Here is a 26,854-nt window from a genome sequence, read left to right on the forward strand (position 1 = left end):
ATTATGAGGGACGTGTGAGTCATACGCTGGCATACTTCGAAAAATTTCAAGCATGGAAAATTTGTCTAACACCTTGGCGTACTACGACGTATGCCAGTGTACTATGACGTATGCCAGTGTGCTCTTAACGTATACAAACTTACCCATAACGTATTCGACGTGTGCCAGCGTTTTAGCCAAATTTTGCATATGTCAGGCATACGCTGGCTAAATCGTCAAGGTGTGACAGGGCCTTAAGGTGAGGATCTTTAACAGCAATGTGCCTTGGATATTTATACTACAACATGACCTCCTATTTTGATGTGAATCTTGGAACAATCACCAAAGAAATAGCATGAAAATTGGGGTTTTTATCTACAGTAACCAGAACAAAATCTTGACAATCTTCTGGCCTGACATGGCTTGTAAGAAAGATGTTGAAAGGTTAACAGAGAGGAAAAACATCAGAGAAGAGATCAAAATTAGGATGTAGAGATGTATTGGTCAAGTGTTGTGCATGGAGGATCAAGATATAAAGAAAATAACAATATACTGGTGACCTGATGGGAAGAGAAGGGTAGGACGGCCAAGAGAGACCTGGCAATGCATCATTGAGATGGAAATTAAAGAAATGAAGGTCACGTGGGTTAAAAAAAATATATATAAAAATCCGAATGTGGGCTGAAGAGCGACCAAAGTGGCGAACATTCAGAAGAAGCTCCATATGCCAGGCAGCCACGATTGGATGATAAGCAAATGTGACCCATCTTTCATAATCAGTGATTACCACTTATCTGGCAATTTCAATTGGCCCAAAGATCATAAGGGTAGCACCCATCTTGAGAACATGGTTTATCCAAGTCCTCCTCTGAGGATATAGCTGTTCCCCAAGTCAAGAAACTCAATACACAACGTTTGTCAGAAAGTAATGATGGGAGGAGAGGATGGAAGGACAGTACTCATCCATTTAAACAAGCATCGGTGCAATGACTAATGGAGCTGCACTGTGTTCTCCGAGCAAAGGGTTATTACATTAAAAAAAAAAAAGAGGACAAACTGAGTAGTCATGGCAATAGTAAGAGAAAAGGGAAGGGAGCTGGAGTTTAATTATAATCAGGCATGAAAGAAAACCCCTCAATTTGAAGAAAAAACAAACAAATAAATAAAAATGGGGAGAAATACTGTTCAGGAAAATTTTTCATGGTACAGTTTTTGAGGTAATTACAGAAGCTGCTGATAAAACACATGGTTATAAGCTCCTCAAATTGAATGGGTTGAACACATTAATAAGTTAGGGACACGGATGATACGTAAAGTACACAAGCAAGACAATTTCCTCCACAAAAAGTGGACTGGAATAGACTTTCCCACAAAATTTCCATACAATGACCTATATGCTCCTTTACAGTTTGTTGGCTTTTATATTAGACTGAATCAGTTAAGTGGTCTGCAAACAGGTGTGCATTCTTTTATAAAGGCCATGGTTGTGCCGAGGATGGAACGCTCCCTGTAGGCTCGACCACCAATGTGGAAAATGGTGGCAATGTGCCACCTCTTAATGGAAAAAGACAGCGTGGTCTTTAAAGTCCACTAATGATAGCAGAAGGATCCCCAGCTTAACATGTGTCTGAGGACGGCGTACTCATGAATGCAACACACTGCCTGTGAAGCACCAATCCGATAGCTGCACATGCTCAGCGCAATATTGATCAGCAATGTAACCACATAAAAGGGTTTGTTTGTTTTTTTGACAAAGTGCTGATGCCGAGTTACATCAGTCACACCTACGCTGCACCTGAAAATGCTCATCACAATTACATTTTTAAAATGCCACACAGACGTAAACACAAAAACTGCCCCACAATGTCGATAGATTCTTCAAACAAATGCAACAACGTTATGTATACATAGACATTATCGAATCGTATCATATCTCACGATTCAAATCGGATCAAGTCATTTACATGAATGTTAACAATGGCTGGGACATTCACAAAAATGCAGGAACCTGTATGCAAGCAGGAATTTTGCACGTCTGTACAATTCACCTGAAATCAGAAGTGATACCAAGATCCCGAAGTGTTAGATCTTGTAAGCTACGTGTACGCTTGTTGAAGGCAGCATCCTGCATAGGAAAACCAAATGGTGATCAATTACAAAAAAAAAAAAAAAAAAAAAAAAAAAAAACTGGTTTTCTGCAGTTTTTCTTGAAATGTTGAAAATGTACACGTTAGGGCTTTTCTTTTTAAAAAATAAACTCTAATAAAATTTTCAAAAATCCACAAAGATGTTGAAAATAGTAAGGATCGAAGCAAAATTTCAAGCTCGGAAGGTCTGACAACCATATATACCTCGTTAGCTTCTTTGGCCCCAACCACCTTGAACACATGTTCATATACTGCTGTCAGGACATACATCTGCAAAAACAGGAAAAGAAGATGACATGACAAATACAAGAGAAAAAAGAAGAAAGAATTAACTGGGGAATTCAAAGAACACCTTACCCACACAGTATTGAGAAACAAGGACATCGGCGGGGTCTGTAAGCGGAAAATTTGATTGGTCGTGATGACGTAAAATGCTGTAATATTTTGTCCCAGCACTGCTAAATGGGTTTTGAAAGTGGCAAAAATGTGATTTGTGTTCTACAGTATTCAAGTATATCATGTAATTGAAATAAAACAAACATTTTATAGGTTGTAGAAAATAAATATTTCCAAAGTTTATCGCCGCTGAAGCAGCATCTTTTACACCACCCCATCTAACACATTACATTAGTTATTCCTGCCTATTGTTTGTGTACTCTATGAAGTCACTAAAAACAGTAAGTTTCACGTTTGTAACGATTTTCAGTTTTGTGCTGTGGTGGCGAAGTGATTGGCCCATAGCCTTAGTCTCATCGCAGGAGATTCTAATAATCTTAACGGCCTTGAGATGTGAGGATATTCTAAGCAAGAAGATGTGAGGATATTCTAAGCAAGAAGATGTGAGGATGAGCCAAGCAAGATGTGAGGGCAGGGGAGCCAGCCCTGAGGGGAGAGCAGTACTCCAAGCTTCGGATGACAGCCTTGTGAGTGGATCGGAGTCCAGGTATGACAAGAAAGGACTTTGTAAGACAGAGGATAAGATAAGACAGAGGACTGGCTGTGGAGGCCAACTTTGAAATGTGGTTTGCTCAAGAAAGATCACGGCTGAGAGTGAGACCGAGGAGTTTGTGTGATGGAACTTCCTTAAAAGGATTGTTAAGAAAGTAGATGGGAAGGTTTGCCAGGTGGTCCATTCGGGGAGACAGGGAGACAGACACAGGGAGACAGACACAGGGAGAGGTGCTGCCTGCCTTGCTGAAGGATGAGGGATGTCCTGGCAGAGGGGAGAATAAGCAAATAGATAAAGGGGATTTTTCAAACAATCAAAGATCATTGATAAAGATTAGGAATATGACTGGGACAGAACACTGCTTTGGGGGCACTCGAGCCCCAACAAGCAGAGAAGATGAAAGGATTCCACCCAGTGCCACACATTGGTTATGAGAGGAGAGGGAATCTGTGATCCATGGCCTTGGATGCCACAGACAGTTTGGAGAGCAAGGCAGGATGCCAGACTATTGACAGCATGAGATATATTGAGAGAGATAGCACTGATCTCATATCTGACATCAAGTGTCTCCTTCCATTGTTGGAAAAGTATAAGCAGCATGTCCAAGGTAGAGTGTGCCTGGTCTGAATGCAAATTGGTGATCTGAGATGAGACAATTTGAGAAAAGGAAGGATTTCATATCAACTGCAATGGATTGCACGACCTTTCTGATGAATGGAAGTAAGCTGATAGGTTTGTAGTTAAGGGGATCAGTATTTGCATCTTTTTATGCAATTCAATGATGTTGGCTGGTTTCCAAGCAGATGGAAGATGACCAAGGACAAACGATAGGGTGCAAATAGCAGAGAGATAATGTGCAAGAGCAACAGAGCAGGTTTTCAGGATACGTGAGATGATGCCGTCCAGTGCAGTTGCAGAATCAGAGTCGAGGGATGCCAGCAAATTTCCCACCTTCCCAAGTGCAAAGGACATGGTCCAAGAGCATTTGGGTATGACTGGGTATGACTGGGTATGGTGGGTACAGAGGGTGGGGGGACAAGATTTGGAGGCAAACACAAGAATTGAGGTTGCATCAAGATAAAGAAGAAACTTCAACTACCAGTAATTCAAGAGTTCAGCTTCACAACCCACTGCGAAGAGTATTCCCAGATCAGTGATTAATTTTCACCAGATATACAAAATGAGGTAAAGAACTGTCTGGTGCACATAAGAGTCCCTAGAAATCCAAAACAACTAGAAACATTCACATGTTATATTTCAGTTGATATGAACATAAAATAAGAAATGTTGGACTTGGTGGCTTTGAAGGAAGCGGCCTGCAGTGCCAACTTAAAAAAAAATGCACTGTAAAGAACATTAGAAAAATGCCAGTGTACCAGTGGAGAATGATGGTGTGAGAAAAAACGTGTGTGAGGTGTGCATCTTGTGTTTCTTGGTAATGTGAGGTTTGGTATACAGCTTTCAGTGCCAAGAAGTTTGGCAGCACACAACCATGTTAATGAGAATGGCCAATATTAAGCAATAATAAATGTGGAAATGCTTCATGTGGTCATTTGCATGAAAAGTGAATGAGCAATAGACAAACAAGCTCATTACCTCCACAGCCTGCCGAATCAGCTTCATTGTCGCTTCTTGCTTGCTCAAGCATTTCTAAAAAGCAGCAATCATGTTATCAGAATGACAAGAAGTAGTTCCATAATGAAGTGACAAAGGCTCCTTACTCACCCATGGCTCGGAAAAGATTATCAACAACCTCTATGGAGGCCCAACGGACATCCTGTTATTTAAAATAAAATAGAAAAAAAACCCAGAGGAACAGATAACTACTATGAACGTCTTACCATGTGGGCGTCCTTCAACACAATCTGCAGGCATTTTCTGTAGAAAGCACTGACAGCATCCTACACACACAGTCAGCAGGGAGAATAGGGAGCAGGTGGGAGGGAAGACGACAGTTCGTGTGACGTTAATAAAGAACGGGCCCAATTATAATCAACATCTCATAATTCATTTCACCAGTATTTTGCTGCATTCATCAAATCACATCATCAATATTCAGTTGGGAATGTATGGCCAACATTTTAGGAGTAGAGAGAGGAGAGGAAAAACAAAGGCAGAGAGTTGTATCTGAAGTCTGATACTGCTGTTAGTTGCTGTTTTTGTCCCCCTCTATTTATGCAGGTCTTACAACCTTAAATTGCATAAAGCAGGCTATTTTAGTCCACTGCAGGACAAGGAGCTCCCTAAAAACTCATGTTGGAGCATTCGACATACTTGCCAAACTTGCCAATTGTGAGTTGGATAGAGTGAGCAGCTGTACGCACAGAATCCACACCAGAAAGTAAACAACAAAAAAGAAGTCTTTTAAAACTGCTCAACCACACAGCCAGATCTCCAAAAACCTTGGTCATCATAAATGAAAAAAAATCTACATTCTACAGGTTCCTCAAAGTACTGCGATGTCATCACTTGGAAAATGAGGATTCGATTTCGCAATGCCAAAACAATTGCAGTCAGCCCAATTTAATTTCCACAGTCATCATAGGGTTAAAACAAAATTAAATCCATCAAATGTTTTCAAAACTATTGTTTCACTCAAGAAATGTAGATGTTTATTCAAACATGAAGACATTTTGAAAGTTTGGGGGGGGGGGAGGAGAAAATCTAAACTTGAGAAGAAGAAATTGAAAATTAGGGGCCATCTACATATTGCATAAACAAGTGGTGGAAGTTTTGATCCTGTCCCCTTCCCCCCAAGCACCCACCCTAAACCCCACATTCAGGTCTCATAAACCGACTTCCCCTCCCTTCCCCTGAATCCTTGGTTTTCACAAACTCAATTCCTCCTTTCTCTCCGAAGAGGCAATGAGGAACACACTGACACAGGACATAAACAACATCAGCCTACTGATATAAATATGCTTTCCAATACATTATCTTTATGTAAATTATTTTTCTTCCGTATTGCAGATAGGTTTCAATGCAGTATCTCTGCAACGACCTCTTCAATATTCATGAACATTGCAGAGATCATTCAACTCCATAAATACATGCAATATTGCAATGAAACAATACAATAGTCAGTACATGTGAAATACCAAGAAGGTTTGTGGTTTGAAGTGCCCAAAATTCCCATTATAGGAATCTCTTATTTCAATCTTTATCTTCCAGCTGCTATGCAGCATAAATACCTGAACCACAGCTCTCCACCCTTTCCTATCTTCAGCTAGATGTTGTGCTACTCCCATAGTAATTACAGCTTCCATGAAATCCTTATGCTACATTTGCTTCCACCTGGTTATTGGTCTACCCAACAGCCTTCTGTTCATCCTGCTTTGGTAGATTCTTTTCAGTGGTCTCTCTTCATTCAATATGTCCAATCAATTGCAGTTTAGATTATCTATGGCCGAGATAATCAAGATTCTAGGCACTCTCACACTCACAGAAGCTTGTTCAACTGTTTCTCTGACTTATAATAAAATTATGTTTAGAATGTTTCTCAGCAATTGAATTTCAAAGGAATCTCTTTTTGGTTTTCCTCCTCTGTTTTTTGTAATGTCAATGTGGATGATCCATATCTTACCATCGGTGTCATTGAGTATGGTAGTTCTCCATATGTAGGGATGGGACAGGAAAAAAAAATGGCCACCCCGATCAAATGTGTGCCAAATAACTATTACATTGAATATCATTTTTAAAAAATCTTTTCTGACGAACCCTTCCTTATCCACAAAAGTGACTTTAGAATATCATAGGCTGTCACAGCTCCTGCTCTTTTTGTCAAGTATTGACTTTTTTTTTCAGCCGATGTTACAATGGACCAAATATATCAAATCTTTTATTTGTTTTACATTCGGCCTTTTTATTTGGATGTTGGACAATTCTTCTTCTCGTCTGTTCAGAAACATTACTCGACTCGTTTCTTTGCCTTGGCCAATTGTTCAATCTTTTATTTCCTCCATCTTAAATATTACTGCAGTAAGGATTTCTGTCATGTCAACTTTACGATATAATCAGCAAAATCCAGATCTTGCACAATTTATTCACCAACTGTTGTACCTTCATGTACATCCTCCATTACCTGAGACAATCTGATCCATAAATATGTTAAACAATTCTGGTGAGTTAAACCCTCGTCTAATGTCTGTTTCAAAGCACTCCGCCAGCTTTACCTCGTACAATACTGACACATAACCCTTGGTACAACTTCTTTAGTACTCTATTTTTAATGGAATTTTATAGTTCTCCAATATTTGACAGACCTTTTCCACAAAATGAATCATGAGTTTTTTGCAAGATCTATTAAAACAAAGAACAAGGATTTTGCATACTCTCACTCCCGCCCCCCCCTCAAAAATCTGTCTCATTTAGCCAATTGGTTCTCTCCGATTTGAACAAATCCTGTATCCGGCGAACACAGTTCAGGTTGAACTTATCTACACCCTTCTGTGGATGTGGATGTGTCAATTCCTAGAGCATTCCAATCGTTCAGTGACTTAATATTTTACAGTTGTCTTGCTTTTATTATAACCAGTGTTACGAAATCAGTTTGGGTTTCAACAGAACATGAACGAAGCCTCAAAGATTCCCTCATTCGTGAGAAAAGTGTACGATTCACTAACCCCTGGGTAAAACGTGTGGAAACTGACGTTTTAAAAATCACTTGTTTAAAAAAAAAATAAAAAAATGCAAGATTAAAAGGAAAGATCCCATTGTGTCACTGTGCTCGAGGCCAAAAGAAGTCCATTGCTCACAGATGAAGCATCAGCTCAGGCTAAGGTCTGCTCTTTCCTGTTTGCTACAAAGTTGGTAAATATTCAGCTTGAGTTTTTAGTTGGCTGTGATTTTAGATAAATAACATATAATCCAAATTAGCTTATCCTAATGTTGAATACATCAATTGCATTTAATAAAAAGTGAAACAGATAAAACTATACAGACGCCACGAGATCGCAGTCGGCCACTACTTTAAAGCCACCAGAAGATTAAGAAAACAAAGACAAAGGCATGGAAATGAGCAGAGTGTGGATTTGAGGAGATAAGCCAGAAGGTTGTTACGAGATGACCAAATGCATCTTAGGGTTTAGTCAGGGTATAACTGGGAGGCTGAAGAAACAGATGGGGCAAGACAAGATGAGACGTGGAACACAAAGAGGCCACCAACCAAATCCTTTCTCATTTCCAAAACATGTAAATATCTCGGTCCAAATTTAACACCTTTTGCTCTCTCCCCCATTTCCTTCACACCTGACCAATCTCTCTTCCATCTTCAAATAATCTTTCCATGAGAGGACGAAGAAAGTTAACTTCATTAACAAAAAAGAAAAAAATTATAGCACTTGTACAACAGAAAATTATCAAGCAAGCAAGAAAAAATATAAAGCCTTTTCCTCATTTTACAGCAACAAAAGCCTTTGCAAGAAGCAATCATGCACATTGGATTCCCTGCCCATTATCGAACCATGCAGTTCCAAAGACTTTGATTCTGGAGCTGCCGGAAGGAGTTGATAAAGACAGCCATGCGCTTGTCCACTTCCAGTCGCGTTGCCCGTGTAGTACCCGTTCCCCAGAGAAAATCACAGCACTCCTCTAGATTCTGCAACACCGGCTGTGATCGGATCGAGGCTCGAGGTCGTGAAGGTGGAAGCTTACGGCTCACACCATGACCTAAGTAGATGGTTGAACAATGTGCAATCAGCATCAAAACAAGTTATGGTAAAACTACACACGGATCATGGGTGTTTAATATACATACTGTATATAATTATTGCACTACTTAGAATACACAGTTTAAAAATAGTTTTAATTTCTTCATGTCAAGCATCCACCAATGAGATTCATCAATCCACTACACTCGACTGTTTTACTCTTTGACCCTTTTTATGTGAATTTAAAATTAAAGAAATTTTTTTAACAAGCAATGACAACAGTTTTTCTGGGATTTTCCATTTTTACATCTACACTCAGAGAGATGTCTGTCTGGCCATCTATGAAAAAAGTGGTCACAGGCAAAAGGATCTTTCGCAAACATTCATAGGTTCATCAGTGAGTGTTGGGGAGTGTTTTAGGTCAAAACTAGAAGGGCACTCCTCGACATTGCAACATGGCCAGATATGCCTCTGCCCACGTTATTGTATAGATGCTTGCACCAAGTTTGATTTAAATCCCTCAACCCAGATTCAAAATATTGTTGTGGACTCGGGGTTCGATGCTCACCATGAGGGGAAGTCCTCAGGTTCCTTCCGAACAACCGGTCAGGAGGACGCCGGGCACAGATAGCTTCATGCACTGGCAGATTGCTAGGCAACCACAAACACCGACTGGCACGGCCAATCCGGGCAGGGTTACACTACTTCACGTGATACTTTACCTGTGGGCGGCCGGCCAATTCGGGTAATGTGCCCTCGATGCATACTTGTGTGAAACTTATCGTATCAGGTGCAGCCAAGTGGAGCTGCCAAGTACGCACCGGCTAATAAAGAGATTGTTGGGGTAGAACTTCACAGCTAAAATAATGTGCAGACGATGCTGGACTAATGAAGGAAAAGATGAAAACGAGCTGGATGGATTCCAAACAAATAATTTATTACAAGCAAGGGCGAGGAAAATAATGTGGCACAGTGATGGGTTAATTCACAAAATGTATAGCAGGGGAAAACAAGGAATTTGTGGGTGCAGCAAAATAAACGCAAATTTTTACAAAAGACAGTGCAGAGTTAACCCGATAACCTTCTACAATCTTAATGATGTTACACTGGTTACAGGCACCATCTCACACACACACACACACACACACACACACACACACACACACACACACACACACACACACACACACACACACACACACACACACACACACCAGAAAGAGGAGAAGCAGTGAAGGTGTAGGCGACCTTATTGGACCTGGCATGGTCAAAGGACCTGCGCAACCCAATCGCCTCAGAAGGGGGAGGAGAGAAAGAAACTGGGGTGTCCATAATGCAGGAATGGAAGATGCAAAAATGTCATGCAGTGTGATGCAAGAGGAAGGTGTAAAAGACACAAATTGGTAATGCATGAGAAAGGTGCAAATTGATGAAAATTGGTAATGCATTGAGAAAATAATGCATGAGAGAAAGCTTAACAGGGACGTGTGAGAAATTCTGCAAGTGTTATGAATATTGGCTGCGGAACGCAGCTGAAGCCAAGCGCTGATGACCTGGGGATGACCCCAGCACGTCATGGTAACTGCTCGCTCCGCCCAGCTCGCCTTACTCGGTTGTACTGCCCCCTCAGCTCGGTAAAGAGATTTGGCTGGGAGGCTGGACAAGAGAGCCTGGACAAGAAAGCAACTGAGCCCGATTTGCCCTCTTCGAGCCAAGGTGAGGGCCCTGTCACACCTTGACGTTTTAGCCAGCGTATGGCAATGTATCAAAATGTATGTAAAACACTGGCGTACACTGAACTATTGATGTTTTTTTTCAGTTTTAGGCATATTCAGAACGAGTTGGACGTATGCATAACGTATTGGTAACGTACACAGAACGTTTCGATAACTTATAGATAACTTATACCAACGAATGCTTAGCGTGTTGTCGGCATTCACAACCTATGCCCAACGATAGTCTAACTTATGCATCGCGCGCGGCAGCGTATCGCCGACGATCACGTGGCGTAGCCTATTAATAGGCTGCCGCTCAACGATTTAAATCACTGTCGCTCGACCATTTAAATGGACGCTGCCGCTCAACGATTTTAATCATAACCGCACTCGACATCGAAGTGTCAACATCACCGTCATGCCGAAGAAAACTTCGAAGAATGCTGCAAAGAAGTCTCCTGGCCGTGGCCGTAGATGCAGACGCAAGGAGGATCCATCATCACCCACACCCTCCTCATCACACTCACCTACTACTACTGACATGGACATCTACTCAACATGGAGTCTGGAACACTGACGGGTTCCTCCTGTGAAGCCCATTTTTATAGACCAATTCCCCTAAACGCTGCCAATACGCCATTATACAGTAGCTGTAAGTTAGAAACACATTCAGTAAGTTCTGTGGTCGTCCGGAAGATGTCAAAATACGTCTACATACGTCAATATGTGTTGGAGATACGTTACACATAGGTTCAAAGCACGTTACTCATAGGTTAGAAATAAGTTTCGGGTACGCTAAACATTATCTCGACGTATTTCGACTTATGAGTAACTTACAAGTAACGCGTGTCGACGTGTGTCAACGATCGCATAATGTGCCCACAACTTATGGCCAGCGTATGCGGAACGTGCAAGTCATATGCTGGCATACGTCGAAAAATTTTGAGCATGCTTAAAATTTGTCAACGAGCTCGGCGTACTACGACGTATGCCAGCGTGCTCTTAACGTATACAAAACTTACCCATAACGTATTCGACGTGTGCCAGCGTATTCGCCAAATTTTTCATACGTCGGCATACGCTGGCTAAAACGTCAACGTGTGACAGGGCCTTGAGGAAGGGGCCAAAAAACGGCTCAGACCTGGTAAGCGTTTCTGAGCTCCCCCATTGGCACATAGCCATCACTCCGCACCGTAGCCACACCCTGCCAGACTCCGGAATCGATAATGGCTTAATTTGCTTGTCAGCCAGGTCACGTAACAGAGCTCCACAACTAACATTGGCCGAGGGTTTTCGTGAGCGCTCTCCAGCCCTGAATGTGTGCTGGACTCTGAGTGTGGTTATTTAGCAGATAGCTGAAGCTACCAGGACGTCGTTGAATGGACCCCAGTGCATGTTTGCGCTTCGTGTTGAATGTCTAAACACCCCGGCTTGCAATGTCCTTCATTCCTCTGGGGCTCTCAGACTGTGGTGAGCGGCTAGGGAACCAACTGTAGTTGGGGCAGTTTGTAGTGGTTTATGTGAGGTAGGGGAGGTGCTGTGGCATTTGTGGTGAAGGAGTTGAAACGTTCGGAGTGGTTTAACGATTGCAATGAGGAGACTGAAGTGCTTGGTAGTCCTGGATCCAGGCTAAAGTGTCACAAAAAGTTGATGGGCAGGGATTTTCAAATCGTTTTTGCAATATATCAACATAAAATGTCAAAATTATTTTGGTTAGACATTTGCACAATGGGACATTTTCAGGATGGCAGCCATTTTGGAAAAAGGCTGTTTCCAACACTCAAATCACCAAAATTTCAACATTTTATTGTATGAAAAGGACTGATAAAGTGATATTTTGCCTTTTCAAGCTGCATGACAAAGGGAATGCATAAATGATTAGACTCTCGCATTATGCAATTTCCAATATGACCACCACCAATTCAGCAATGTGATGGTTTAACCAAACTGGTGCTTAAGAACTCAACAATATTTTGATTTAACAATTTTCAGTTGAATTATTTATCTACAGATATATTTGTATTATTATCTCTGCAAAGAAGTTGTTCTCAACTTTAACTTTCAATGTCTTTTATGTATTATCACATGAAGTAGAACATTTGCAAAATACACAACAATTGAGGTTTGCCTTTCTACATTTACACCGTTTGGTTTTACAGTGTTTACAGCCGCAAACAGTTAGTAGGACATCTGGAAGTGGTTTTAGGTGTTTTGATGGTACAAGTACTCCAACAGATTCTTCCCAGCCATAGTCAGTAGGCTCAAGGGAAACTCTGGTTAGTTTGTCTGGTTGTCCACACCTTACAAAGGATATGAAGAATTCTCTATTTTCTGCACTTTGTAATGCTGTATCTGAAAGAGGCAGTCCGTCATCCTCAACTACCTTGAAGTCATCAGGTAGAACAGGTCTTGTGATTGGTTTTGGATGAAACTTCAGTTCTTGACACGGTAGCTTTATTTTTAACTTGCAGCTACGTCTTTCTAAGCCTGTAGTAGATACATCTGGCTTTCCTACAGGAGTGCTGGAGACGTCTTGGAATAGGACCATTGCCGTGTCATGCGTGCTGGACTTTCCAGAGAATGAGGAGCTATCCTCAAAATCAAAGTTATCGAAGGCGCCGATGGTAAAGCCACTACTGCAGAAGTGGCTAGGAATTGGCGTGCTGGTCCTTTCACATGACTTTATGGCATATGATGAGAGTAGATTTCTGCTCCTGGTAAGATTAGTGTAGCGAGTTCACAGACCGAGACAATTGAACGATGTAATCAGTTCTTTGCTTTTACATTTATCTTAGATACTGTGGGCTGTCATCATGTGTAGAGGTGTTTTTCTTTGTCCATGGAACATTTCATAGTATATTATCTGGAACAGGCTGTAGAGTTTAACTGTGTGTCGGTTTTGAGCAGGTTTGTTATCATTACAATCAGCGTCAGTCTCATCGTCATCTTTCTCAATATGTACTCGATGGACTTGTAGGAGATGAGACTTGTTAATTTTGAATAGTGATGAGAAAAATGTGAGTAGAACATCAGGCATTTTAGTTTTTTCCCATGATAGTCGGAGTTCGGTGGAATCACAAAATTTGTCTTGGAGATTGAAGTCAATGTTCTGCATCGCCCATCTGATGATATCACCAGCTTCTTTAACAGCATCATGGGATCTGATTTTTGCTGCCAGTTGTTCTATGCTTAGTTGAGAAGAGAATACCAGCATTGGTTCGTTCTTTCTTTTGGATTCACAGAAGGTTATTGTCTCCTGGTATGTCTTTACCAAGAAACCTTTTATTTCATTGTTGTATAGGTTTACGTCATCGTCAAAACTTATCATCAGTTCCTTGATATCCGTAAGAGTGAATCCATAGCCTGCCTCAAGAAGAGGGTCTAAGATATCTTTAGCCCTTTTGAATAATTCGAATTTCTTTGATGGTGGCCTTTTTCGATCATGTTGTGAGATTTCTCTCTGGTACTTTGCTATGTATGCTTTCATAAATTTGCCATGAGCAAAAATGTCGGTGGCAAAGATCTTCTGGTCACTGTGTAGATCTGCAATCAGTTCGAAAACAGTGTCTTTATAGTAAACTGCAACAGCCAAGAAATTGTTTGCCCACTTTTCCTCACATATCCTGAACTTCTTCCTTACTTTTGTGCCTTTCTCTGTTGTTGTGATTGAACCACAGACTATGCAAGGAAGTTCTTGGTTAGATAATCTGGCATCACTTGCTGATGGACGTGCAGTTGAGGATGATCTCCTAGCTCGTTTTGTAACTGGTGAGTTAGGATCTGATGTACCACTCTCTTCTTCCTCACTCGTATTACCATCGTCGGTTGCACTACGTATTCGATCTAATGTCTTCTTAAGAGTGTAACTTTTATAACAGTCATTGTCCATGTGAAAATAGAATTTCTCAGTTTCTGGGATTAACTTCAGCCGATTGAATACATCATCTTTTCTCAAAGCTGCCGCCTCTCGTAACCGTTTCTTTCCACCGTCAGTTGAGGTAAGCTTTGTACTTTTTCTCTTTTGACACACGATGCATCTGTCCTGGAGTGGACTACTTTCGCTGACTTTCAGAAGAACCGCTGGGATTGAAGCTTCTTTTGACGCCATGATGTGAATATCTGCAAAGATAAGGTGTCAAGTTAGGCCTAAGTCACATTTGCTCTACGGCAAGGATACGGCAGCTGTACGCCCTCTGAATTGACAGAAACGTACGTCGGCCGCAGAGTTTCTGCGGTGGCCTCAGGGTGGCCCTACGCTGTTTGGCTATATTTTACAGGCCGTAAGGTCGCCGTGGAATTATAACGCGGAGTTATAACATTTTTCATTTCTACGTTCGCCGTAGCAATTCGACAAGCCGAAAAAAAAAAACTGGTAAAAAAAAAAAAAATTAACCCATTCGTTACCTTCCATCTGGCTGCACGTTCGCCTTAGGGCCCCCTGCGGTCGCCTTGCGACATCAAATCAAAGACCGTACGGCAACCCCACGTTTTCGGTCTCCACAATTTCTAAGACCTAAGGCCTAAGTCACATTTGCTCTACGGCGAGGATACGGCAGCCGTACGCCCTCTGAAGTGACAGAAACGTGCGGCGGCCGCAGAGGTTCTGAGGTGGCTTCAGGGTGGCCCTACGCCGTATGGTTATATTTTACAGGCCGTAAGGTCGCCGTGGAATTATAACATGGAGTTACAACTTTTTTCATTTCTACGTTCGCCGTAGCAATTCGACAAGCCGAAAAAAAAAAACTGGTTTAAAAAAAAAAAAAACCCATTCGTTACTGTCCGTCTGGCCGCACGTTCGCCTTAGGGCCACCCTGCGGTCGCCTTGCGGGCACCTTGCGTCTGCCTTGAAAATTATATGGCCGCCGCAGGAACGCCCTAAGGTCACCGTGCGACATCAAATCAAAGACTGTACGGCAACCCCACATTTTCGGTCTCCACAATTTATAAATACGCCGTGCAGCTCCCTGAAAAATAAAAACATATATGACTGCTACATTGTGTGACCGTGGAAATACTGTAGCCGCCGTATAATTGCTAATGGCCGTAGATTTTGGAGACCCCACGGCCGCCGTGGCAAATGTGACTTCGGCCTAAATACGCCATGCGGCTCCCCGAAAAATAAAAACATATGTGACTGCTACATTGTGTGACCGTGGAAATACTGCGGCCACCATATAATTGCTAGTGGCCGTAGATTTTGGAGACCCCACGGCCGCCGTGGCAAATGTGATCTAGGCCTTAGTCATCAGTGATTAAGCTTGCCTGGCGTATTTACTTTGACAACTTTAGAGCACATACATATTAAGACAGACCTGCAACCTCACAACATAGTGTAGGTAGATGCCAAAAAAAGAATTTGAAAATTCAACTTTGAATGGTTCTTACAGCAACCTAAAATTAATATTTTCTGACCCAAAAATGTCTGATTACATCAAAATGGTCATTTTAACAGGGGTATTTTTGAGTTATTGGGGGGAATTTATGATAATTTCACTTTTTTTTTTTAATTTCTGCCAGAATGAAAATGTCCAAAGAGTGAAATGTTTACCCAAATTAATTTATTTCATTAGCTACCGTAGAACCTTTTTCTGCAGTAAAACTGGATGCACAACCACTTTTTTATGGATAGGTAGCCTGGATCCTGGACTATGGTTGCGGCTGTAGAGTTTGTGGGAAAGAGATTGGGTGTAGGTTGGTGTGGGGAATTTTAGAAGGCATTTGTAGTGAACGTGGTGAGCATCTGAGGTGAGACGTCGGTTGGTTTATGGCACGCCGTCTGAACAGGAACTTGGCACGCATATGCAAATGAGCTGTGGATGCTGTTTCTTGTTGACGCTCCGCAGATAGCATTACTGGCCTGAAGTGCATGGTTGCGTGGTTGTGTGTGAAATAAAAGGAAGTAAAATAAATGAAAGAATCGTGGATTGAAGACCTATCTAAAAGCCCGAAGCAATGCATCTTGTCCCGTTTACCCACTAGAAATATGGAAATGACCAACTAAACGAATACTTATGAGATAACTGTCTCGGGGTCGCTACAAGTTGGGTGCCATTTCCTCGGAGGAGTGTCGACTTCACAGAGCCGCAACACTATTAAATAATTCTGTCTGCCAGACCATGCATCCGATCAGGTTCAGGCTGCAAGTCTACCAGCAACTCCCTTCTTTTGGTATGCAAGGTCAAGGCTCGTGGAAGAGCGAGAGCACAGAATGGATCAGGAAGCAATATAACAAAAGGAACACTCGAGGGAGAGGGGGAAATACCAACAGCAGAGTTGAATAAAAAAATTAATAGAGGGAGACTTGGACAAATAAGGGGTGTGGGGAGGAATGAGGGGTCGGGGAAGATGCATGTGATGGTTAGGAAGGAAAAACTGGAAATTTGGAAAGAGGTAGAAGTTGGTTCCACAGGTAGGAAAAGGAGGAATAAATGAGTGCAGGTGAGCAGTGATCCTGGATTTCACCAGAACAGGGTTGATGGTGAACCATATACATGCTGTAGAAACATGTGTGGGGGGGGGGGGGGAGCAGAGTGTGTGAGACCAGAAAGGAGCTGGAAGAAGACAGAGACAACTGACCTGTTTGCAATGGGAAAGAGACAGGCCCATAGACTCAGCTTCATTGTGGAAGATTCCAATAATCTTGAAGGCCTTGGTTTCCATGGCATAAAACTGAGGAAGGTGTGAGACAGGGGCACATGCTCAGAGGTGAGAGCAGAACTCATTCAAGCTGTGGATGAAGGTTTTATAGGTGGACAAGCCCCCTCCACCACAAGCAACACACCTTCCAACTTTCCAGTTGTTCCTTCCTAATAGTTTGCTTCTGCAACCCTCATCAACCCCATATGTCCTCCCTTATTCCTCATTCGTTATTTCTCCATCTCCATCTATTTTGTCCTTTAACTCCACTGTTGGAGTTTCCCCCTCTTTTTCCTGTTCCGTTGGGGTTTTTTTGCATCCTGATCCATTCATTGTACTAGTATGTACCCATACGTGCGTGGCCGTACGTGCAAAAAAAAAACAAAAAAAAAAACTTTCAAACAACCACACAGGCCATTCCTTCGCTCTCGTAGACGACGACTGGATTGGGGCATTGTGTTTATCTATAAATGCACATAAGAAATCGAGAAATTATTAGAACTCGTACGTGCCCGTAAAAAAAAAAAAAAAAAATTATAAATAAATATTCCAACCGCGAGCAACAAACAACAACCACACAGGCCGTTTCTTCGCTCTCGCATGCCCGTACGTGCGTGGTGCGGAAGTTCGCATATCGCAGTAACGATGATTTGCAATTTAGGTTTTAATGGCCAATTATTCAATTCGCGCCAACGTATTTGCCTTTTCGCAATGTCATCGCAAAGAAAAAACAAAAAGAGAAGAGAAGAGAAAGAAAAAAATTACTTCCTGGTTTGGAGCATACCAGCACTCTGATGTTACCGAAATTTATGCACAGTCTCATATGAAAACGATCATAACTTGCAGTATGAAAAACGATCATAACTTGCGGCATTGTGTTTATCTATAAATGCGCATAAGAAATCGAGAAATTATTAGAATACACGAAGTCATCACTCTCCGGAAGTCCGTACGTTGTAACCCATAATGGGGAACGCAGCTGAGCTTCCCTTGCCTCTCCGGAAGTCCGTACGTTGTAACCCGTAATGGGGAATGCGGCTGAGCTTCCCCTCCCCATCGGCCACGCCCACGCAACATGTCTTGTCCTTGGTTTGGTAAATAAATGGCCATAACTTGGGAAGCACTTGTCCGATTAATATCAAACTTGAAAAGGCACATCCTCAGGTCCCCAGCAATATACCTGGCAAGTTTCAATGAGATCGGACCAGTCGTTGTCAAGAAACAGCGGTCACACACGCACACACACATTGCTGGAATTATAGATAGATACAGTAAGTCATCACTATCCGGAAGTCCGTACGTTGTAACCCGTAATGGGGAACGCGGCTGAGGATCTCTTCCCCCATCGGCCACGCCTACGCAACAACGTGTTCTGTCATTGGTAACTAAATGGCACCCTTTCCCCATCGGCCACGCCTACGCAGCAACATGTCCTGTTATTGGTTTGGTCAATAAATGCCCATAACTTGGGAAGCCCTTGTCCAATTAATATCAAACCTTGAAAAGGCACATACTCAGGTCCCCAGCAATATACCTGGCAAGTTTCAATGAGATCGGACCAGTGGTTGTCGAGAAACAGCGGTCACACATACACACACACTGCTGGAATTATAGATAGACTAGTACGTGCCCGTAAAAAAAAAAAAATAATAATAATAATAATAATAATAAATAAATAAATAAACCACACAGGCCGTTTCTTCGCTCTCACATGCCCGTACGTGCGTGTCCCGGAAGTTCGATATTATTCGCAGCTACGATTATTCGCAATTTATTTTTAATACCCAATTATTCAATTAGCGCCAACGTATTTTACCTTTTCGCAATGTCGTGGCAAGGAAAAACAAAAAGAGAAGAGAAGAGAGAGAAAAAAATTTACTTCCTGGTTCGGAGCATACCAGCAATCTGATGTTCCCGAAATTTATACACCGTCTAATATGAAAACGATCATAACTTGGGCCATTGTGTTCATTTATAAATGCGCATAAGAAATCGAGAAATTATTAGAATAGACGAAGTCATCACTCTCCAGAAGCCCGTACGTTGTAACCCGTAATGGGGAACGTGGCTGTGCTTCCCCTCCCCATCGGCAACGCCGACGCAACAACGTGTCTTGCCATTGGTTGGTAAATAAATGGCCATAACTTGGGAAGCACTTGTCCGATTAATATGAAACCTTGAAAAGGCACATCCTCAGGTCCCCAGAAATATACCTGGCAAGTTTCAATTAGATCGGACCAGAGGTTGTCGAGAAACAGCGGTCTCACACACACACACACACACACACACACACACACACACACACACACACACACACACACACACACACACACACACACACACACACACACACACACACACACACACACTGCTGGAATTATAGATAGATGAGCTCTTCCACGAGCCTAGACTTTGTATCCAAAAAAAATTAAAAAATAAAAATTTATTTTGCATCTGTTGAATGCCTGAGGAATTGGAGGAAGTGAGGTATACAGCAACAATATATTATATTATACTGTCCCAATATCAAACAATATATGGCATGAAAACTGTAGCTTTGTGCATATAGTTTGTTTAACCACAACTGAAGACAAGAGGGGAAAAATGAAAACACAGAAATGGATGTTATTGCTCCATCAATGAAAGCTTCCATTAATCTGTTAGTGAGGGGTTCTATTTTTATCTTTTGCTGCAATCATGCAGGTCAAGCTGCATTATGTATAACATGGGAGTGAGATGTCGAGAAAGTCAGAGAACAGACCAGTCCGTCTCATCAAAACCGTCGTAAAAAAACAACAGGCAGAATGGAATTTATCACCATTGCATTATTTAATCGACCACAAGGACCAAAACATTACAGCATTCAATTTCCATCAACCAAACATTGCAAATCAAAGTGTATCACTCCCACCATGGATGTTGGCCGAAAATTTGAACCATTGCAATTTCTAAAGGAATTCACCATTGCAAGCAATTATTGTTTTGGACAGATAAAGTGAAGAATGTAAGCGATAGGACAAAAATAAATAAATAAATAAAATAGGGTGTGCTTGGGAGTCCATTTATATATGCAAATCCGAACAACTTCTCTCCAGAAGCTGCCCACGACTCCTTCCGCACCAACTCATTAGGGAATTTTATGCATTCCCTCTGCTCAGCCTTCATCGCCGCTCCTATATATATATATATATATATATATATATATATATATATATATATATATATATATACATATATACACATATATATATATATATATATATATATATATATATATATATATATATATATATATATATATATATATATATATATACATATATATATATATACATATATATTCCACTCCCACTACCTTCTGTTCGTCATAGTCAGAACTGTACAAAGGCAGGCAATATTGTCCATTTTACCTGCACAGCATTTCCTTGCTTGAGCACTATGTGTACAACACGATTACAATTCTAATAAAAAATAGGCAATGCAAGGAAATGCACAGCCAGCAGTACACACCATGCAGGAAAAACAAACATGAATGTCTCATTTATTAACTCCATACTTTTTGAAAAAAATAAAAATAAAATAATTAAAAAAAACAAAACAGGCAGATGTTATAATCTGCTCCGTCTGTCTCTGTCTGTCTCTGTCACACTATGTCCTCCTAAACGGTTGGGCAGAAAATTATCAAACTTGATAGTTAAGATCACCACATGGTATAAAGGTGCAAGAGTAGTCATTTTAGCCCCACTCCCAGGGCGGGGTTAAAAGGTCAAGTACTGAAAAATGAAATTATGGGCACATTTTTAAATGAAACTTTGTATATGCAATCAACATTGAGGGATGCATGAAATACGAGGGCGAGTCAAAAGTATCTGCAATATATTTTTATTTAAATAATACAACTGCAATTGAGCATGGACAAGAGCATCATTTTTCCACACAGTCCCCCTCCTTTTCAACACAATTAGTCCATCGGTTCACAAGCTTTTGTATGTCTTCAAAAAAAAAAAAAAGAAGTCTTTGGCTGAGTGATGAGCCACACATGCAGCACTTCTTTCACGTGTTGGTCATTGGCAAAGTGGCGGCCTCTTAAAGCGTCTGAGTGGACCAAACAGGTGAAAGTCCAAAGGGGCCAGGTCAGGACTGTACAGAGGATGCTCCAACACCTCAAAATTCAATTACCGGAGGGTTTACACAGTATGGGTGGTTGTGTGTGGACTGGCATTGTCGTGAAACGATGCAACACCTTTTGACAGTAACTCTTCGGCATTTCCATGGAATCGCTGGTTTCAGCTGGACCTGGAGCATTTTACAATAAAACACTGCTTACCGTTGTGCCCCCCTCTTGATAGCGTTCCAAAATTGGGCCTTGCGAGTCCCAGAGAAGTGTGAACATCATTTTTCCATCCGATGGTTGACTTTTGAACTTATTTTTTCTGGCGATGTCAGATGTTTCCACTCCATACTCTGACATTTGCTCTCTGGCTCATACTGGTGGATCCACATCTCATCTCCAGTGATAATGAATCTCAAAAAAGTATTCCCTTCATGACAAAAGTGGTTCAATTAGGCTTTGGCAGATTATCACACGGTTGCAATTGTGCTCTTCTGTGAGTTGTTTTGGAGCACATCTTGCAGAAACTTTATGAAAGCCAAGACGGTTATTGATGATTTCATGGGCAGAACCATGACTGATGTTCAGATGTTGTGCCACTTCATCACTAGTCGACCGGCGGTTATCCAGTGCGGACTCAATGTTTTCTTCTAATGTGGATGTGGATGGGCATCCAGATTTTTTTTGGTCCACACTGTTGAGGCTCATACGAGAACTAAAAACAGATTGTTCATCATCAGTGACTCCTGTGCAACCATCTTTGAACATGGTAATCCAATCATACACACTCCGCTGAGGTAAAGCACTGTTCCCATATTGTGCTGAAACTCTTTGATGTATTTCTGCTCCTGGTACACCTTCAGCCCACAAAAATCTTATCACTGCACATTGTTCTTTCTTGGTGAAAACGGACAGCAGAGCGGTCATGTTAACTTCCTTTTAACGACACAACAACTGACTGCTCAAGGTTGAAACTGCTTCACAATGGCTCAGACAGTTTATGCTTGTACCTGCAAGTACAATAAGCAATGTAGTCAACACGACACAGTTTTTAATAAATAATTGCGGATGCTTTGACTCATCCTCGTATGTTGCGATCATTTTGGATTTGACCCCCGGTTCATGCCCCAGGGGTGGGGACTTAGGGTCACAATGGTTCAAAACAGGAAAAAAAAAAGTTTATACTGGGTCATTCCTTTTTGCCATCTTTCAACTTTGCTTTAGGTAGGAAGCGTGGGGATTTGTGAGAGCGCACCATCGACTTTCTATAGTTTCAAATCATTTCCTTGTGTGTGCTTTCCAGATAGATGAGTTACAAAGATGTAAATAAAAACACCCCCCCCCCCAAAAAAAAAAATAATAATAAAATAAAATAATCAGACACAACACAAATAAAAGGAACATGGATCATCATCTCCATATCACAAATCGCACTCCTGTTTAACACACGGCCTTCGCTGTGTACTGTATACTAAGAATGCAGGTTTCTTATTCTCGAGATTCAGACAAAAATCGCGGCTCATAGGAAATATATATTGTGCTCAGAAATGCAAAGCAAGAGTTGAAAAGACCCTTCCCATATCTTTCTTCTCAAGACTGGGTGGGGAAAGTATGTTGTATGAACTCTGCTTTATTACTATTATTATTTTTTTAGGAAAGGAGGATGGAATGGACATCCACAGAGTGTACGCACACTAATATTCAAGTGTAGTACTTTGTATCCCATTCTTAGCTTCAAAGAAGCTAATCGAGCGAATAAACAAATAAAGAAAAACGTCATACAGAGCACAATACTTGCAAAATCCATAAAACAAATTTGACCTCAAAAATAATTGGAAGTTGAATTCAGCAACACAATATGCAAATCCTGTACAAATATTTCAAGTCAATCAGATAAAAATTGATGATTTTAGAAATTTGGCCTATGTTTACCTTTTGACCTCAAAAATAATTGGTGATTGAATTTAATGACCTGATTTGCAAATCCTCTTCAAATTTCAAGTCAATCGGATGAAAATTGAGGATTTTTAGAAATATGACCAGAGTTGTTGACCTATGGCCGATGTTGACCTTTTGACCTCAAATCAATGGGCTTCTTGCTTATGACCAACTCCACCATTTGGTGAAGTTTCATGAAGATCAGTTTAAAATTGTGACCTGTAGGCAATCGACATAGACAAAATAAACCAATGTCACCCGCAGGGTGACCCTATCTTGCCAATAGGTGACCACGTGTGACTTCTTTAAGGTCACACTGAGGTGAACAGAGCTGCTATCCACCAGGAGCGACTCCTTGAGGAATATCTGCCTACGAGAGATTCCGATAAGAATCGTTCTACAGAGTAACCATGAAAAATATGTGTTTGCCTCATAACGTCACCAAATGACGTCATAATGTCTCAAGCTTGACATATCTAGAAAGCACCCATCGAGGTGTTCAATTTGAGGTCCTACATGATATGGTTCCTAAAACTTGAAAATTTGACCTTGGGGTCAAATATGTTTGACCTCAGGCGCTAACCATGAAGGTCAAGGCCAATCACCACCAAAAACTAATCAGCTGAGCGCCAGACCATGAACTATATTCCCATGAAGTTTGAAGATGATCCGATCAAAATTACTCAAAAAATAAGGGTTTCGTCGACTCCCCTGATCTGTGACAAAGTGACCTTGACCTTTGACCTTGACCTTCAAAATTTTATGCACTGAAAGGGACCTCTATAGGCCTCTGATATGCGAAGTTACAAAAATTTGCAATGATAACTGTGCTCTGCAGAGTGATTTATACGTGATTACAGACAAAAAAATAAATAAATAAAAAAACAAAAAAACCATATGAAGGTCAAGGCCAATCGCCACCAAAAATTAATCAGCTGAGCGCCAGACCATGATCTATATTCCCATGAAGTTTGAAGACGATCCGATCAAACTTACTCAAAAAATAAGGGTTTCGTCGACACCCCTGATTTGCGACAGTGACCTTGACCTTTGACCTTCAAAATTTTGTGCGCTGAAAGGGACCTCTATTGGCCTCTGATATGCGAAGTTACAAAAATTTCCAATGACAACTGTGCTCTGCAGAATTTTTTATACGTGATTACAGACAAACAAAAAAAAAAAAAAAAAAAAAAAAAATACAAGCTGACTAACATATCTTGCAAAAACCTCGTTTTGGCAAGATAATAACACACGTGAACAATCATATACTTGAGAACCTTCTTCACAAGTAATCAATAAGATAAATAATTGCTATAAATACCATTAAAAGTTTGTGTTTTTTCCCTCTTGCCCAAGAACTGCCTGATTTGGGGTTTCATTCAAAGTAAAGAAAAACGCAAAAACAAATAAAAATAAATAAAGCACCCATCTGTGGTGACACAGCGATTAGTTGTCTTATCGATATAAAACAAAAGAGAGTAACCCTGACTGCAATCATTTAAACATAAAAGGTCCTGTGCCATAACAATCAGCCTTGAGAACTGGACAATGGACACATAGACCGAGGAAGTCTATTAAAGGGACATTGTCACCTAAATTTTCAAAAATTTCATTTGTATTATTCAAAAATTAAAAATTGTACAAAATATTTTTTTTAAAAGTTCATGGTCACAAATTAACAAATTTTTTCTTTACTTGTTGAACATACTAACTGAGTAAATCTCATGCAAGTGCATATTCTGAGCTGTTCAGAAATGGCACCAAGTCTGCAATAATGCAATAAAGAATTGATCAATACGAATAAAACAAATTCAGACTGACTACAATATCAGTCCATTATTGGCATCAATGCTGTCCAAACAGCATTGCCCCCAAAGTGTGAACAAATCGTCCATGTTCTTGTTAAGGTATTTAGCAAACCAAAGTCATCAAAAGCATCCTTCAAACGTAACCAATATTGTGAGGCATGGGCGAGGTGGGGAGAGAAAAATGATTATTTTATTTGTACAGTGTGGTTGTATCAGAAATAGGCATGAACACAACCCAGCGAGGACAGCAACATGAGAAGATGCCAACACACTTTCATAATCAATAACCTACATACAAGGAATGAATGAACGAACAAATGAAGAGAGTGCACAGGATTCAAATATATGATCACATCACGAGGCAAGTGCTCAGGAAAGAAAACACAACTCGTATTGCATAAACCCAGGACGTTAGGAGTGTTTTTAGTGTCGATTTACATCCAAGCACTGCGGGCCATCGAAAGGATTGACTGCAAATTGTTGGAAGACATTTCCTCAATACTCATACAAGATAGCTGGGTATGAAAGCATAATCACCGTTTTAGAAAATGAACAGCTGTTCAAAACAGCGTGAAAAAGACAACAGCAGTCCCAACAGGACATTTTCAGACCCTTTTACCCTGTTTGGGAAGCATTTTCACTCGCATGAGATACAGCTTTAATGACTTGTACCGGTACATACTGTGATGGTTATGAAAACGGCCCTTGGGTGAATGAACATCCACGACACGTAGGAGTTCCCTAATCAGTTATATCGTTCATACATGTGCCCAGACAAGCCCTACCAACTGTCTAAGGGAAACGGGGTGCATGTGTTGTGTGGGTTATAGTAGGTCTCCTCCTCCTCCTCCTCCTCCTCCTCCTCCTCCTCCTCTATACCCCTCCTGTTCTTCCTTTAAATCCCCTCTTATCCATGGCTCATATATGGGAGTTGCCATTTCATGCACCAAACAGTACAATATGTTTCTTTCTTTTCACCAAATTACCATTTAACATTTTAAAAGTATACTGTATAATCAAGTACAACCCGCTCTTCATAAATTCCCTTAATATATTTTACTAACCCTCTCGTATAGCATCACACACAACCACATTCTGAAACACAGCACCACAAACAACCACAATTCAGACGACGAAGGAAAGAACAACGTTTCTATTTTCAAACGCGCTGGGCAGGAAAACCCGTGAAAGAGGTAGCGTTAACTCGGGGGAGGACCTCAACTCAAAGATGATTGACAGTCAAAGGAGGCTTTGGCTGGTGAGCACACCTTTGGCTAGCTGTTGTGGGTCAAGGGTAAGCCACGACCTTTGCTCCCAGGAACTCCACCCCCTCTCCCCCCACCCCAATGAACTCTGATCTCCGAAGTCTCCACCCCATCCAAGGTGCTTAAAAGGTGTAACGCCAAACCGTTTGCTGATGCTGAAATACGCTGGGGACCCCGAGACGACCTGCCTGTTTGTGCTGAGGGAAGACACAACCGTTGGAATTTGTGCTGAGGCCAGGAAGAGCTGTGCCAGACAACACAGAGAATGGAGCGACGGTAGATCGAGCTCGAGGAAGAGGCACGAGAGCGAACGAGCCAGGAGGTCCCGAGCAAGGGAAGACAGATGCACCACTAACACACTATCTGTACCTTGCTGTCCTCTAAGAACCCCTATTCATCTCCTCGACTCACAAAAAGCAGCACAATTATAAAGAGCTGTCGGTGACTTTCCTCTTCACCCTTCCGGGCGAGGCTTTACAAACGTACCTCACATATTTCTCGAAGCATACATCGCCAACATTGTCTCACTTGCATCTACACCCTTTTGCTTTCTTTACCCCTCGATATTCCCCATTGGTTTTGGGATTGGCATACGTCCATCGACATGTGCCGCAGTGTGTCAAAGGCTGAACCAAAGCCTTGCTCCACCTCTATCTTC

The 26,854-nt window shown here is 41.3% G+C and overlaps 1 protein-coding gene across 3 annotated transcripts in view; it reads right to left on the reverse strand.

The window, feature by feature from the left end:
* ANKRD27 (ankyrin repeat domain 27) overlaps positions 1–26,854 on the reverse strand; it is a 128,024-nt gene that overhangs the window by 61,366 nt on the left and 39,804 nt on the right. For 2 of the 3 annotated variants that reach the window (XM_085888362.1, XM_085888363.1), the window contains exons 5-9: positions 8,537–8,742; positions 4,917–4,976; positions 4,672–4,725; positions 2,331–2,396; positions 2,028–2,104 (exon numbers count right to left, since the gene is read on the reverse strand). In XM_085888362.1, coding sequence (XP_085744488.1) covers positions 2,028–2,104; positions 2,331–2,396; positions 4,672–4,725; positions 4,917–4,976; positions 8,537–8,742 — 463 coding nt within the window. Of the gene's footprint in view, positions 1–2,027; positions 2,105–2,330; positions 2,397–4,671; positions 4,726–4,916; positions 4,977–6,658; positions 8,511–8,536; positions 8,743–26,854 lie in introns of those variants that run through there. The other variant, XM_085888364.1, reaches the window with a different exon arrangement.

Source organism: Eptatretus burgeri, chromosome 7 (genome assembly GCF_056783735.1).
Source record: "Eptatretus burgeri isolate ZD-2024b chromosome 7, Ebu_testis_v1, whole genome shotgun sequence".
In the NCBI taxonomy this organism is placed as follows: domain Eukaryota; kingdom Metazoa; phylum Chordata; class Myxini; order Myxiniformes; family Myxinidae; genus Eptatretus; species Eptatretus burgeri.